The sequence below is a fragment of the Daldinia caldariorum genome (assembly GCF_022478825.1).
Source record: "Daldinia caldariorum strain CBS 122874 unplaced genomic scaffold F4812scaffold_16, whole genome shotgun sequence".
Classification (NCBI taxonomy): domain Eukaryota; kingdom Fungi; phylum Ascomycota; class Sordariomycetes; order Xylariales; family Hypoxylaceae; genus Daldinia; species Daldinia caldariorum.
The window spans coordinates 462,591-478,297 of record NW_025953052.1 but is presented as its reverse complement, the minus strand read 5'-3'; the positions used below and the strand labels follow the sequence as shown (position 1 = coordinate 478,297).

Sequence of the window (15,707 nt, the reverse complement as noted above, 5' to 3'; positions counted from 1 at the left end):
TGGGTTGTTTTGTTGGTTGGTGGGGGGGGGTTGGGGTTGTGGGGGGTGTGGTGTTGGTGGGGGTGCTGGGGGGGGGGGGGGGGGGGGGGGGCCCCCCCCCCCCACGGGCAGAGGTTGGACCTTAGGGTATTTAAATTGAAAGTGGGAGGTACCTGTCCTGTATCTAGTCACCTGCCTCAAGTAACTGCGTGAGTTCCAAGGTTACAACTACATTAACTTACATAGGAGGCATACCTACCTAGAGGTAGGTACCTAGGTAGGTATTCACCCTTTGCAGCCTAGGTATCTTTATATCACAGCTTGACACGGAAGAACTTTACAAAACAATCAGCATATGTACATAACGTAGTGAAATCCAATAGTACGTAGTAACATGTTTGGAATAGAGCTACTAGAAAGCCTCTCGTCATGATAGTTATAATAGTCACAATATCCACCGCACTAAGCTAAACTGCCACTGACAGCGGTTCGAAAAACCCTGTTTCGTGTGTCCAGCTTTAAGTGATGCTTCCTTGCAAGAGTTATTTTGACTTGCTCGAGACATCGAAACAGACTCGATAAACACCCGCTCTATAGCAATAGACGCAAATGCCTGTCTGACAAGCAACATATGAATAACAATGCGCGCTTGTGCTAGAGTAATATTATGCTTATCTTGGGATTATATTATCCCACCGGGAGGGTTATATGTTAAGTCTCCATTATTCAGGCCAGCACTCCCAGGAGTCTCAGCGTCCGCTTGCGCAGTATTTGTTTTTCGCAACATGAACATGGGCTTCTTTCCTTCTTTGTCCAATTGCTTAAAAAGGATCAATGGTTTCTCGTGCAGCCCCAGGCAACGTTCTTGGTCGCCATACACGATATAGAGCGCGTATTGGTCCCAAGGCGCGTTGATCTGATATTTCTTTAAGGCGGCCGGAAGGACCTTATAGCAAGGGTCATCCATACTGACCCTAAATGACTTGAAGATCTCCACCGAAGAATTCGAACCGGGTGTCTCAGGTACCGGGGTTTGTCCCCGCCGAGGCGCGATGGGTTGCTTCGCATTATGGCCGTACTCACTTTCCGAGAAGGTAGTGCGATTAGACGGCGTCTGGCGGTCATCAGAGCGATACGACCGGGAGCCGAGGGTGGTGCTACCTAAATTCGGGGGTGAGGTAGGTGAGGGTATATTTGGGGGGTAACCGGGCGAAGTAGCTTGGCCAGAGCCATTCATCGCAGTTAGAAGGGATGATGACATTACGGCTCTCTCAGCGGCACCAGCGGGATCTAGAGTTTGTTCTACAGAGGGCCGCTCGTGAGTGGTCTGTAAGTGAGTAGGGGATACGCTCTTGGGATTCGTACTAAGAACAATCTTCTTAGTAGAGTACTGACGTTTAATACCGCCCGTCGATTGATTCGACGCTGAGGTTGGAGCAGGAGGAGAGACTGTGGAAGCGTCATAGGTGTAACCTCCTCCCTGGTTGTTAGATAGGTGTGGCAATGGCTGTTGCGCGTCCTTAGCAAGGCGCAAAGCCGGCAACATATCTTCTCGCAGCCGTCTGAAGTCATCCGTCATCCGTCGCAAGTCTTGTTCCAAAAAGCTCATCCGTTCGTCTCGGAGGCGGAGCTGTTCGACTAGGTTCTTAATATCTTTAAGGGTCGCGGTAGCATACTGGGCTTCGGCATCGGCAGCTATATGCGAGGTTAGCAGGTCAATCAACGATTAACATGATATGCGCGGGAAAATGCGCAGAGGGTAGGGGGGTTAGAAAGAATGCGGCATACAGAGTGGCACATAGTGATCGCTCTCTATAGGGACATCTTGTGCCTTTTTTACGTCGTAGACACTTTTAAGTATCGTCAATCGGTGGCCGACACTGGTCACTCCCATAGCTTTGAGGTCATCGTGTAGCAATGCCACCAAAGCCTCGCCCACAATCTCATTCTCTAAACCTTATGTTAGAACGACAAACTTGATAAAGAAGGCTGCATAGACGTTCCATGACCATATACACATAGCGGGAGGGCTTACCAAGGAATCGATCAGAATATTGCTGTAATCCTATACTAGCAATAAAATCGGCACACTCTTCCGCGTCCCATTCGGATATTATTGTTTCGGGCAACCTGTCGGCGCGACTACGATGTCCGTAGGTAGTAGGAGTGTGTTCGGTGGAGGATCGGCCGTCGGAATCGGTTGGGGAGATCTCAGAGTCGGTGGCGAGGACGGGCGAACTGGTATGAAGACTCCTCTCGTACTCATCGTCGGCGTCAGATTCCGCATAGGCGGTGCCCGAGTCGAAATTCATCGTGGACGCTTGCTAAGAAAAGCAAGGCAAAATAGCAAGAAATAATTTGAGACTGTGGCGTTATTTAGGTCCTATCGTCCTTGCACGTTGTCCACGTCTCGAAACCCTTTTTGCTTCTTTCTCTTTCTCCGGTCGAACAGGGTCTAAGAGGATTCAAAGACGAGATTTGCAGAACCCGCGCGCCTAATTGACAAGGAGCTACCAAAGACTTTGTTCCCTTACTATACCCCCCCGGAAGAGTCCACCTTAATACAATACAATATAATACAATACAACGATGCGTCGAAACAGTTGTCGGAAGCAGGAAGTATGGGGAATTGTTTACAACGGAGAGAAACCCGGTTGTAAGAATAGTAGTACTGTATAGTTCGAAATGGGCGGTGATTTTAGAGGGTAAAGTCGGAGACTAGAGGCTAGAGCTGCTGTTGTTGCAAGTGGTTGCAGTGCGGACTTGGAGACTTGGAGAGGTTGTTAATAACGAATTGATTCGAGGTTGTAGAAAGCCCAGCGCTTTGCCTTTGGGTCCCGCTCGCAATTCCTCAAGTTCTTGTTCCTGGTAGTCCCTCATCCCCGTCCCTCCTTCCTTGTGTCCACTACCTGTACTATCTGTGTACGCTATCCTGCATATAGATACACTAGTACCTATCCATTGTACCTAAACCTAACATACGCCTGCCTATAAACCTGCCTAGTGTATGTACATAGTACAGTACCTTATAACCTAATGTAGCAGCTTAGTTACATATACGGTGATACGTGAGTACATGAAAAAAATAAAAAAATAAAAAAAAATAATGTACCTGTGTGCTGCTGTACCGCCTAAAAGATGCACGGCATAAATAAAAGGGGTACACAGCCCCCGTGGTAACTGTACATAAAGTGCCCGGTGTTTCTAATAGTCGGATGATGTACCTGAGAGAGCCTAGCTGGGTACATGTAGCCGCTGGTTAGCGCCTTTTTTTTTTCTCACTCTTACCCTGTCCTCTTCTATGCATTCGACATTCCACCCTTCTGCATCTTTTAACCCGTTTCCTGGCTAGGTAGTCTCCGCAGGTTGGATTAGATGGGTCCCCTTTTTTTTTTTGTCTCGACCACCAATTCAAGACATCTGTACTAAGTATAGTTTTAGGTACTTGAGTACCTATATCATCGGCGTCTATGGCGTCCATACGAGGTCTACCAGGTATAATAAATACCTTTAGAGAGACATGCTTCAAAAAAAAGCTCTAATAACAAATCATATGTTATTACTATGATTATTACCATTTTATTTCATTTTATAATTACTTCCCTTTAAAAACGATCTATCAGATCAAAGAAGAAAAGAAGAGCGAAAAAAAAAGTAACCCTTATCTCTGTATTTGCGGAAATATCCGCTTAACAAGCTTAAGCTAACCATAGCACTTGGACCAGAGGGTTAACGACGACGGTTAGATATCATCATAAATCATTGGACGTAACCAACGTCTAGGTAGGTTGGCGTCGCATTCGCTTGGACCACGTCGGCGGCACGAAACCTTTCATGATCTATCATCTTTAATCTTCTAACCTACATAGTATATGTTATCCCCGCGTATGTATTGTACATACTATGTAGAAGAAACATCCCACCTGTTCCCAACCTACGGAATCTCGGCACTTCTCCAAGTTGAGCATTATAATAAGCTGGTAGGTAGAGCTCTGGAGAACTCGAAGTTGTGTGACATCAGATCAACATGGACCTGATAGTTACCTTAGGTACGAAGTTCAATCTACGTAGACATCACAAGCCTTCAAAGACTCTATATTGTCAGCCGCATTACTGTATCATTACTCTGAAAGAAACTGACTGCTCCATTCGTATTAGTCTCCAAGTGATGGCGCCCATAATTGATCACTTTACCAATTTAAGATACTTCTCATTAAGGCAGGCATATATATCGAGGCACATCTATCTACTTACCTAGGTAGCTACCAAGTATTCAACTTATAGAATCAGCCCAAATCTGGAGGAATAGCGGTTCCTTCGAAATGCTAATTATACACACACTTACACACACACACACTTATGATGAGGCTATCCCCAACTTACAATTCACCCAAAACATTCAAAAATCCTAGCTAGGTACCTGGCTTGATACCAAGTCTACTTACCCAATAAGAGACATACATAGTACCCAAGAATATCTTGAGAAATTCTCCACACCTACCTAATATATAAGCCAACGTTACCATACCATAAACATACATTACCTAATACACACACAATTGATCGAGTTCACAGTCCAGATGATCGAACACAGTCTAACGAGTGAATTCGTATTCCTACCGAATACTATTAATGCCAAGTCCACAAGGGACGAGGCCAAGGGTGGCAATACAATAAGTACAGCGTCAGGGTATCTTTGTCTTCCGATGCCTGCAGCAAACAGGAATTATTCAGCCTCGCTCGCCCCTTTGACATACCAGCCGGGATGAAGTGAACCAAGGTTCATCTGTAAAGCGAGTGCGGGCCCAACCTCCAAATCCACAACCAATTACCGGCACGAGGCCGTCTATTAACTCCGAGGCGCCCTAGTTTGAGATATTGTCGTTCCCATACATGAGAAAACTCCTCGACGCTAGTTATTCACATTTGCAACTGTGAGATGCCCAATTATTCTATCTTAATCTCACTTTGGCATCTTCTGAACCACGAGCGATAACCTCCTCGAGAGTCCATCGAGGTGGCTCGATAACGACCTTGGGTCTCTTAGCCCCATGTCCCTTCTTTTCATTCTCTGAGGTATCTTCTGGTAAAGGCTTGAGGCCTCCGGCAATACCTGTCGAGAACTTCAGCTGCAAGATATCTCCAACTTCGTCGCAAGCAGCTAGAAGTCGGTCCATATCGTCCTTGTTGTGTGCAGCAGAGACACAGAAGCGCGCTCGAGAGCTAATTAGCGGAGTAGCAGGGTAACCAACAACAACCACCGAAATCCTACGCTTAAGCATCTCATGACTGAAGGCGGAGATCTTGGCAGGGTTATACAGAGTGACGGGGATAATAGGAGAGTCATCGTGGCCATACACAATCAAGCCCAGGCGCTTTAGACCCAGGCGGAGATACCGGGAGTTGAATGCAATACGCTGCAGGCGTTCCTCGCCTTGGCCGGGAACAAGCTCGCCACTAATGATTTTCAGCGAAGCCAGAATCTGCATTAGGACAGCCGGAGTGGGAGACTCTCCAAGCATGGTAGCGGAGTTGGTACTCTTCAGCTTCTCGATGATGTGCTTCTCAGCCGCGATATAACCTCCGTTGGCACCAAAAGATTTCGTAAGAGTACCCATTAGAATATCCACCCTGCTCGGGTCAATACCGAAGTAGTCACAAACACCACGTCCCTTGGGGCCAAGAGCTCCAATGCTGTGTGCTTCATCGACATAGAGGGCGAACTTGTAGATGTCTTTAAGGTTGAGAATACCGGGTAGATCGCACATAGTGCCTTCCATAGAGTAGAGTCCTTCAACGGCGACAAGAATCTTCTTCCAAGGACGGTGAGTTCGAGGCTGGCCCTGGGCAATGGCCTCTCGCAATTTCCTTTCAAGGTCCAGCATGTTGTTATGCTTGAAGGAACGGATGACAGCACCGGAAAGACGAGCACCGAGTCGGATTGATGCGTGGTTCAGCTCATCAGATATGATCAGGCAGCCTTTGGAAACAAGAGCAGGGAAAGAACTAGCGTTTGTGACAAAACCCATAGAGAAAACCATGGCAGCTGGCTTTCCAACAAATGACGCGATTTCTTTCTCAACTTCACAGACGAGATCAGAAGTACCCGAATCAGCGCGAGGACTGCAGAAGCTGAGACCATATTGCTTTACACACTCCTCGACAGCATTAGCGCAAGGACCTTCAGATTGTGCAAATCCCAGATAATTATACGAGCTCATGTTGAGAGTCTCTGTTGCACCTCCAGTATACCTGTATGTCTCATTGAAGTCATCCGAAACACGGTTTAGGACGTTGATATATCGGCCAGGTACGCCAGTAGAAGTCCTTGCGAAGCAATCATCTATGCGCATCTTTAGTCGTCTAGTGTAGAAGCTATCGAAATCGTCATTTAGGGGTGCGTAGCCATTAACTTCACGGAGAGTCTTGTAGGTTTGTTTTTTGCTGAATCTCTTGCCGAAAAAATCCCTGATGTGGCCGAGAGCGAGCAGAAGTAGGTAGCTGATATAGGTCGTCAGGACATAATAATATGGAGGTTCGTCAATGACAGGGGCTTCCAGAGGTTCGCCGTGGTGTTTGCTGACGTAGCGATCATTTGGGTCTACCAACGGCCCGAACTGAGCGTCAAAGCGCTTCTTTTGTGATATTTCGGTGGAGGAAGGAGGCTGGAATAGAGTAGTCGGTGGCTCATCTTGGTTGAGTTCGCCTGCAGTAGCTGTAGAAAGAGAAATAGAAGGCAGTGCCAAACCCGGAGCCGTAATAGACGGGCTAGAGCCGTTCTGCATGGCCATCAGGGCTTGCTGGGCAGATGGCTGTTGATTAGCTTTAGGGGATGACGAGAAGAGTTGGCTCAGGCGGTTCCCTCGAGATTGCGAGGGTCTTCTCTCGCCCGTCTTCTCTGCATGCGGCATACTGCTTGAAGTAAAGGGAATTGAGATACGTCGTGGCATTTCTATAGGTAGTAGAAGATAGTAAAGGATATATACTCGGGCGGTGGTTTAGGAACAAATGATTGCAAAATAAGCCCGGAGTTTAGGTCTACGGTGTGCGAATCTAAACAGATTGTTAGTTAAACGCGTTAAGTGCAACCAAAAAAAAAGCTACTAGTATTGAATTGTCAAGCTAAGAGGGCACACGGTAACGGTGGTCCGTCAAGGGGAGGCCGTGGTGGTATTTGTTTCCAGTAGACTCCATTAGAGGTTAAACGGGAAGATGGAAACAAATAGCATAGCTGTGTAAAGGTCCAGTACATAGCTGACAGTAGCCCGATAAGCAATCGGAGTTTATAAAGTTTTGTGACGAAACGAGATCGATAGTGGAAACTCGATGGATTTGATTCGTACCATACAATGCCTCGCCTCGTCTGTGCTTGACTGTGCGTAACGGGGGGGAAATATAATAATAATGATAATAATACAAAGGTATTAAAACATGGTTAGATGAATCCAACTTACAATACCCTTTTCCCGAGATTGCGTCCTTTGCACTGGTGGTCTTCTTCTAAAAGGGTGCTGTTGTTTCCGCCCGAAGATTTCACGGATAGGCCGGCAGAGTAAGTGAATTGAGAGCTGTTGATTAAACCCTTTAAAAGGGGGTGGAATTCAATTAGGCGACGGCTGATATCGTTAAATCAAGGAGTGTAATTGAGGGAAAATATTCCCTCGGTTCGACAGCGACGACAGCTACCCTCAACACCAAAAACACCTTTCTAAAAATTGACGAAGAAAGAGAGGTGCACGAGGTGAAGGAGACAAAGAGGAAGAAGATTAAATTTAGGAGGCGCGCGAGAAGCAACTTTTAGATTTAGATGGCAGAGTTTCAAAATGTGGATCTAAATTACGATTCGTAGTGTGAATCTGTTAGCTAACACGGTAGTTAATGCCGTTATTGGTCAGCCATTCAGCCATCACAACCGACCTGACCGTCTTAGGTTAGGTACTTACCTAGATACAACATGACGGAGCTAAACTACAAGTTTCACAAAAACTTTACCTTACTACGGGATCGATCGCCACGGGCCTCCCATGCAGGGCTGACAGGCCAGTCAAGGCACTAACGTGATATTGCTCAGATTTAATTCTGATTACCTCAATTATCGGACAGAAAGTCTTTCCCGCAATTCCGTAATAAACGTCTACTAGGGTTGTTACATCTAGGTAATCTCCAAGTTACCGGACAATTTTCGCCTTCTCGCGAAACATTTAATGTTAGTACCTAACCTGGTAGGGTACCTAAGGTTTAGGTACCTAACGCTCCTGAATTTTCCCATCTTCCTTCCGACGGATCCGCTCCCCACAATGCGAGTTGAGGTCCGCATCTATTCGACAGCTAGGTGCTAGACTCAGCTAACAAAACCTGCTAAAGTTTAGGTACCTTAGGTACTTATTAGTGATATTGAAATGCCTCGGTACCTAGGACTTACAATCTATAGAATTGAATCACGCTGGTGGTCTCTATTCCAACTCTTCAAGAGCTTCAAGTACCAATTAAGTCGACTTTTGGCAAATTTTTGGTTCTTATCGTTCTCGCTTTACTATTTCCTGCAAAGTGATCACACGCATTACCTGGCATTCGGAATGGTGCCTGTCACGAAATTACCCCTAGCCGCATTTTCATTCTAGACCACGCCATTATCAGCTTGGCAGGGCGTCAATTGGTTTTATGACCATGTTACGGAGCAAGCGGAGCAATGATCGTGGCCGGGCTCGGCCGGTATATGAAGGATCCATGATTCCATCTGTCATTACTACATAAAATTGCCTTATGCGTGTAAATACGTAGGTATACATAGTAAGGACTTGGTTCGTTAACTCGTTGCATATTATGATCGAGATTACATGACGATGCGTAGAGGCGGGGATCGATATCGTCGCTATGGTAGTTGCTCTTATGGAAACCCGGTAGGTGTAGGTAGGTACCTATCACACAGTGCCATCCAAAGGATTAGAGAAGGTCGCACAGAGGGACCAGGTAACGCGCTTAAATTGAACTTTATTCCCGATGAGACTTTGAGGATCGTTAGAATGACCAATTACAGGCCAATGCATACCGATCTTACAATGCTTACATAGGAATATGTACTATAGTATATGAATGCACTATTTCCCGTAACGCAAACTTCACAATATACTAATACCCTCTGCCAGAGTATCGTAGATAGGCCGGTTGCTTCAGTTGGAGGTAGTTCGCGCTGCTCGGAGACATTGTAACTCCCCAACGTAAGGCACATACGCATTCACCAGCCACAACCTATTCAATAGAATTTATTTAACCTTACGTACATGTAGGTAAACCTTGTAAGTGCCTACATTTATGCATTTATGTGAATAAGCAAAGCATTCTCAGCCATCGTAAACTCAACAAACCCATTCTTACACTTTGCTCAGATACCGTCACGATTCTTCAAATTGAGCCTTTCATCTGTAACCATAATAACAATAAGGGTTTCCATATATCCATAATGGTTGTTGACTCTATATCCCAACCAACCGAATTATGGCGACATCCAAATCCTACTTCAACTCAGATGTACAAGTTCCTAGAACATGTAAGGGGTAAATATGACCCCGAAATCAAAGACTATCCGACATTGCACAAGTGGTCCGTCGACAATATCACGGAGTTCTGGGAGGAAGTATGGAACTTCTGTGGCATAAAAGCATCTAAGCCTTACTCGCGTGTATGTGTTTCAACATCATCAAAATCCTCCAAATATTAGAGGTCTAACCTAGATAACTTATAACAAAATTTACCCCTATTTATCAGATTATCAGGTTCGCAAAACGCTTAACTTGACACTCGATAGGTTTTACCGGACAATGCGTCTATGTTTCCTAGACCTGACTTCTTCTCCGGCACACTATTGAACTTTGCGGAGAACCTCCTATTCCCGGAGAATGCGGACGTTGACGAGTCCTCAACTGCAATTATAACGGTTACTGAAGTTGAGGAACAGCTTGTTTCGACGACATGGGCTGAACTACGAGAAGCAGTACGACAATGTTCCAACGGCTTGAGGGCGGCCGGCTTGAAGCCTAAAAATGTTGTTGCCGGCTTCGTATCAAATCACCACCAAGCTCTCGTAGCAATGTTATCCGCAGCCGCCATCGGAGCCGTGGTACGTATAAATTTATGTTAGGTCCCGTCGAGATTTTAATTCTGTACTTCTCAAAATGATCGCATGCTTTATATGACATTACCAATAAGAGGTAGCTAACGTTCTGGCAGTGAGTAAAACATCATAGCTCCCTTGCAACCAATTTTCAGAAAACAACGCCTTACATATTTGAGAAACGAACGAGAGTAGAAAATGCTAACAATACACTTTTTTTATATATATCAGCTGGACCGGAATAAGCCCGGATAACGGAGTAAGCGCCGTCTTGGATAGGTTGGTTCAGCTTGAGCCCAAGGTCTTGTTCGCAGATAACGGAACTGTGTACAATGGTAAATCATGGATTGGTACGGACAAGATATCACAAGTAGTCGATGAGCTCAAGTCCAAGGGTTTGGAACTTGTCGTCGTCATAAATAATGTCCCAGATTTCGACTTAGGTCTAGAAGAACTGGACTCGAAAGGAATAGTAGCTAAGGAATACGAAAGCTTTCTGAAGAGGTATTTTCCCGGCAAAGACTCCAAAAGCTAGCACCGTTGATATTAACATCATACAGCGGCGGTAACAAGCCCCTGAAATTCGAACAACTTCCGCCCTCGCATCCTCTCTATGTCTTATTTTCTAGTGGTACTACGGGCTTGCCAAAAGCCATAGTTCACTCGGCGTTAGGTACGCTGATCCAACATAAGAAGGAGCTGTTCCTCCATTCCTCGCTCAATTCGACTTCTCGGTTGTTCTACTATACCACTACATCTGTATGTGCCTATCGTCCAAAACTAGTTTCACCCCCTTTCAGACCTACTCCTAAAAAAAAACACGCTTAATCCAAATCGGCAGACATTCGGGTTCTGGTGGCAGGCTCGAGTTGCCTCGACTACATTATAAAGAAGTCATTTTCTAATACTCGTTGCTATAGTGGATGATGTGGCATTGGAGTATATCAGCTCTTTCTTGCGGCACAACCCTGATTCTCTACTCGGGCTCGCCCTTCAAACCGCACGGCTATCTCTCTTTACCCCGACTTCTTTCTTCTCTACGGGCAACCCACTTCGGTACCTCTGCCGCATATCTGACAACACTCGAGACGAACTCGGTTTATCCAATTCAATCACTCGATCTTTCTTCCCTACAGGCAATCTACTCAACAGCCGCACCCTTGCCGCCGTCAACATTCTCCTTCGTTTATAAGGCATTCCCCGCTCATGTCAATCTAGCATCTATCACCGGTGGCACTGATATTATTTCCTGCTTTGGTCTCCCATGTCCGCTACTTCCAGTCCATGTGGGCGAAATTCAATGTGCCGCGCTTGGTATGGCCATTGATGTAGTAGACTCTATCAGTGGCACCCCGATTCCTGACGGAAATGGAGAGCTAGTGTGCGTAAAGCCGTTTCCCTCTCAACCTCTGACCTTTTGGGGACCTGGAGGCGATGCCAAGTACCGTGCAAGCTACTTCGAACGCTTCGATGGCATATGGCATCATGGTGATTTCCTGCGCATGAATGCCAAAACGGGCGGTATTATTATGTTGGGGCGAAGTGATGGTGTCCTAAAGCCTGGTGGTGTAAGATTTGGCAGCGCCGAGATATACAACTTGCTGACCAAGTTTTTCGGGAGTGAGATAGAAGATGCAGTATGTGTTGGTCGAAGGCGGGAGACAGACCGCGACGAAACTGTCTGCTTGTTTGTTGGCATGGCTGGAGGGAACAACTTCACCCCTGAGCTACAGGAACGGATTAGAGGCGTGATACGGAAAGAATTAAGTCCACGACATGTCCCTGCTGTGATCGAAGAATGCGGAGCGGGAGTCCCGAAGACGCTAAACGGGAAGAAGTACGCTTTTATTATATCTCATTCTTAGGTTCTAAAGTATATCAGCTAATGTCCAACCAGAATCGAAGTTGCAGTCAAACAGATTCTCTCCGGAATCGACATAAAAACAAATACCAGTGTTGCGAATCCTGAATCTTTGGCTTGGTTCCAAGAATGGGCGTCAGCACACGACTAAGATGGTATGGAATAATAGACTTCACGAGAAAGAAGGGGAAGAGTTATTCAATAGATATTAGGTCTAGGTTCAGTAATAGGCGGAAAACCAGGGACACAACTTCAGGGAACCTAGGTAGCTACCTAGACTACCTAGTTAACGAAAAGAAGACGATTGAAATGTGAATAGCCTGTATAATCACTAGAAATTCACCTCTCCTTCAAGATACCCCTTATCATGTTTAGAAACTTCCCTCACCACATGATCTCCCTCAGCCTTGCCTTCTCGTCATCATTCGCAAAAATGACTTCAATACCCATCCTCGCTAATCCTAGGATTTCCTCTCGCCGTAGTTTAAAGTGCTCCTGGATAAGCCTCCATTCGTTCGACAGCGGACTTCCGAAAACGCCCACATCATCAGTCTGGTAATCTAGTCAGCCTACCGCCAGCCGTATGCAAGTCGGTTTAGTCCAAGCGCTTCAAACTTACACAAGGTACGACAACCGGGCCATCGACGCGCCACCACTCCCCAAAATGATGCGCCTCGAAACTACCAATGATCATCTTGGCGTGGACATTGCAGCTGAGACAAAGCTCCAGCCCAATCCCCCTTCGCGCCGTAATCTGCCTCTTGACCGTCTCCGGGACGTGGATAACGTGGCCCAGCCGATCCGGCGTCCAGCTCATAATGGTGCGCAGCTCAGCCTCTCCAGCGCTGGCCTCCGCCTCGGCGAAATGGACTGTGACTTTCAGCCCGGCCGCTCTGGCCTGCTCGATCGCAGGCGTGAACAGCGCCACATCGCCCTTTGTGGGGTCGCCGCACAGATCGACGCCTACGACGCCCTGGTCGCGGAACCGCTTCGCCAGTGCGATCACCTCGAGCGCTTCGTCGAGGACATTGCGCCTGTCGATGGAGAGGATGAGCCGGGCGTGGAGAGTCTGCGCTAGCGCTTGTTCTTCCTCGCTTATCGCCTGCAGCACCGCCGCCACGTAGCCTGCCTTATCTAGGCCCGCGGCGGGCATCGTGCGGGGTGTGGTCCTCAGCTCGAGATACACCACTCCGTCGGCTGCGAAGTCACGCACGACGGAGCGGGTGGAGAGCTCGAGGGAGGGGACGTCGTTGATTAGGTTGTAGATGTAGGATGAGAAGAGCGGGAAGAAGCTAGAGAAAGATGACCTCAGCTTTTAGCTCCTCATAGCAAAGGGGGGAAATGACTACGCGTTTGTCGTCCCTCTAGGACTAGGTAGGCTATGCTAGGCTAGGCTGGTTTCTTACGTTGTCAGGTCGTAATCATGTCTACCCGGCGGCATCACGACGAGAGGGTCTTCGAGATCCGTCTCGGCGGCTGCCTTTTTGACTTCCCATATCTCGTGCAGGCATTGCCGACTTATACTTCCGGTTAGATGGGCATGAAGCTATCATTAACGAAGCAAGAGTTAATATAATTCAATTAATGTGTCCGAAGCTGGTCTGATTACCTCAATTTTAGGCATGAACTTGAAGTCTAACTCTAGTTCTTGAGCCATGATGCCGCGCGAGTCAAAATGTCGTACTTTGATCGCTGGTGAGCGGCGAAGACTTGTATGTAGCTGGAGCTTTTTGTGATCAGACAAGCACAAGCTAGCTGTCGACTACCGACGACGGAGCCCCTCATTAAGTAAAAACCACACAGTAACTTGGTATTTGATATTCGACTTAGTTTATATTATAATATCAAATATCAACAAATATCAAAGCCTTAAATAGGTTCTGATTTGACACTTGTAATATCTTTAGTATTTTGTCGCTAGTAACAGGTAGCTAGCTGCCTGTGTTATATCACCCACATGATGTCAAGTCAGGTAGCAATGCCCATCAATAATCACGCGCAATGATACACAGTGTTTAAAAGATTGTCTATCCGAATGAGGCTTGTCAGATTCCCATCGAGTAACCCTTCTAGAAGTTCCGTCTGCATAAATATCAGATCCCCCCGACCCATCACGGCATGTACGTTTCCGTAGTAAGCGGTCCGTTCAACGGCCTTATCAAAGCAAGGCCGGAGTTCTTCGAAATGTGCAATGTTTGACGAAGCGGTGTCACTAGCAACTAAAAGTGTCGTTTAAATGCTTGCCTCGGGCTTTTTTCCTCATCTCGTTGCTCAAATAAGCACTGCATGTTTAGACCTTTGTACGGGATCGGAACAAATAACCGAGTTAACCCCAGCCATTCATACATTCATACATTCATACCACGCATCTTATGAGAATGTCTTCCTTTTTGTTTTTGGGAAGCTGGCAAACTGGGTTACAGTGGGAGTTGGGAAAGCTGGGGAGGGGTTCCATTATCGGGTCTGATGTCTTCAAGTCAAGCCAGTACCTTGCATAGGCTAGGATCGAGAGTGCCTCGTTAACGAGACGGTCAAGGCTAATGCGGCTAGGGCACGGGCCAGGGACGATTCTGGTAGTATAGGTATCCGTATTTGAAAGGCCGCAATAAGAAAGGTATGTATGATTTCTTGCTCTCGCAGCAAAGCTGTGATAACGACAGCATATACTATTGGGCTTGGATTAGTCTGCTGTGCCGCGAGCGTAGAATTACATGCGAGGCTAATTTAATAAGTTGGGGGGTAAATAGTATAACCATCTTCGAAAACCCGAACCTATACCGTTTTTTTTTTCCCTTTCTTTCTTTTATCAATTCGATTCTACCGTGCTAGTACATTCATATGCACAAAGACAAAGGAAAAACAAAGGGTATTAGGTGGGATCCATGATATATGATGTTATGTGCCTATCCTAAGACTTTTGGTCACAAAGGGGACGTATAGGTAGAAGTACTATACTGCTTGTAGAAGCCTACCTAAGCCTTGCCGACTTGCTTGATATCCTGTCTCCGGTCAAATGCAATAAAATAAACTAGCTGGTCGGATTGGTGAGAACACGAGGATGGTAAGCACTGGTAAGATCTATCTATTCGGTAGACATGATTTCAAAATCCCCTTGGCCAAGTTACTGAATCAAGGTTTTTTTCTGAGATGCATTGCGTACCTGGTACTTAAGTATGTTGTCTGAATAATAATATTTTCGCGACTTATATACGTTGTTGGAGTGAGTAAAATCTTTACGTAGACTGACTGATGAGAGGAAAGCATCAATTTAGAGGAGAGAAAACCTGGAAAGGGTGAAGAATTAAAAGAAGTCGACAGGCACCTATTACATTACGTTAGGTTATGCTAGGTTATGTACTTCGTATCTCCCTGGTAGGTATGGCGCAAAGTACATAATAAGGTTCGCGTTACATAACTGCTGAGTATTTAATTGCCCGTTCCGCAAAGCCAGAAAAGTACATAGATCAAAGTACCAAAGCCCGAGCGCTTACTTACGCACACGTATGCGGCGTAATTAGTTGTCGGAGCGAATAGGATGCCTTATTAGTCAGTCCTATTATTCCCCCTTTTAGCGAATTGCAGCGCGGCCTGGGAAGTAAGTAGGCACTCTTATATCCATCGAATCTTATTTTACATTTGCTCGGTATTTGGTGGTTGCATGTCGCTTACCACATCGCACGCAACCTACCTTATATATAGGTATATATATATATACATTTGTGCCGGTTTAGGTTTTCCCTTTCTTTACGACAACTA

General features: G+C 46.2%; 4 protein-coding genes across 4 annotated transcripts; 1 reads left to right on the top strand and 3 right to left on the bottom strand.

The window, feature by feature from the left end:
• Positions 1 to 661: 661 nt before the first annotated feature.
• Positions 662 to 2,516, bottom strand: F4812DRAFT_466614 (uncharacterized protein; the record flags this gene model as incomplete). The annotated part of the gene is made up of 3 exons (XM_047938561.1): positions 2,015 to 2,516; positions 1,768 to 1,929; positions 662 to 1,674 (listed from the first exon to the last, which is right to left on the bottom strand). Exons 1-3 carry the CDS (start codon positions 2,289 to 2,291, stop codon positions 662 to 664), a joined length of 1,452 nt encoding a protein of 483 aa, XP_047787474.1. The 5' UTR covers positions 2,292 to 2,516.
• Positions 2,517 to 4,931: 2,415 nt separating this feature from the next.
• On the bottom strand, positions 4,932 to 6,890 carry F4812DRAFT_462003 (serine palmitoyltransferase 2; the record flags this gene model as incomplete). The annotated part of the gene is made up of 1 exon (XM_047937960.1): positions 4,932 to 6,890. The coding sequence occupies one exon, from the start codon at positions 6,888 to 6,890 to the stop codon at positions 4,932 to 4,934; it is 1,959 nt and encodes a 652-aa protein (XP_047787473.1).
• Positions 6,891 to 9,439: 2,549 nt separating this feature from the next.
• F4812DRAFT_452556 (acetoacetate-CoA ligase) lies at positions 9,440 to 12,102 on the top strand (the record flags this gene model as incomplete). Its single annotated transcript, XM_047936365.1, has 7 exons — positions 9,440 to 9,658; positions 9,785 to 10,096; positions 10,186 to 10,187; positions 10,322 to 10,594; positions 10,651 to 10,849; positions 11,011 to 11,927; positions 11,988 to 12,102. 7 exons carry the CDS (start codon positions 9,440 to 9,442, stop codon positions 12,100 to 12,102), a joined length of 2,037 nt encoding a protein of 678 aa, XP_047787472.1.
• Positions 11,994 to 13,608, bottom strand: F4812DRAFT_466598 (Metallo-dependent hydrolase; the record flags this gene model as incomplete). Its single annotated transcript, XM_047938560.1, has 4 exons — positions 11,994 to 12,503; positions 12,571 to 13,243; positions 13,358 to 13,497; positions 13,561 to 13,608. The coding sequence occupies 4 exons, from the start codon at positions 13,606 to 13,608 to the stop codon at positions 12,336 to 12,338; spliced, it is 1,029 nt and encodes a 342-aa protein (XP_047787471.1). The 3' UTR covers positions 11,994 to 12,335.
• Between the last annotated feature and the right edge of the window lie 2,099 nt (positions 13,609 to 15,707).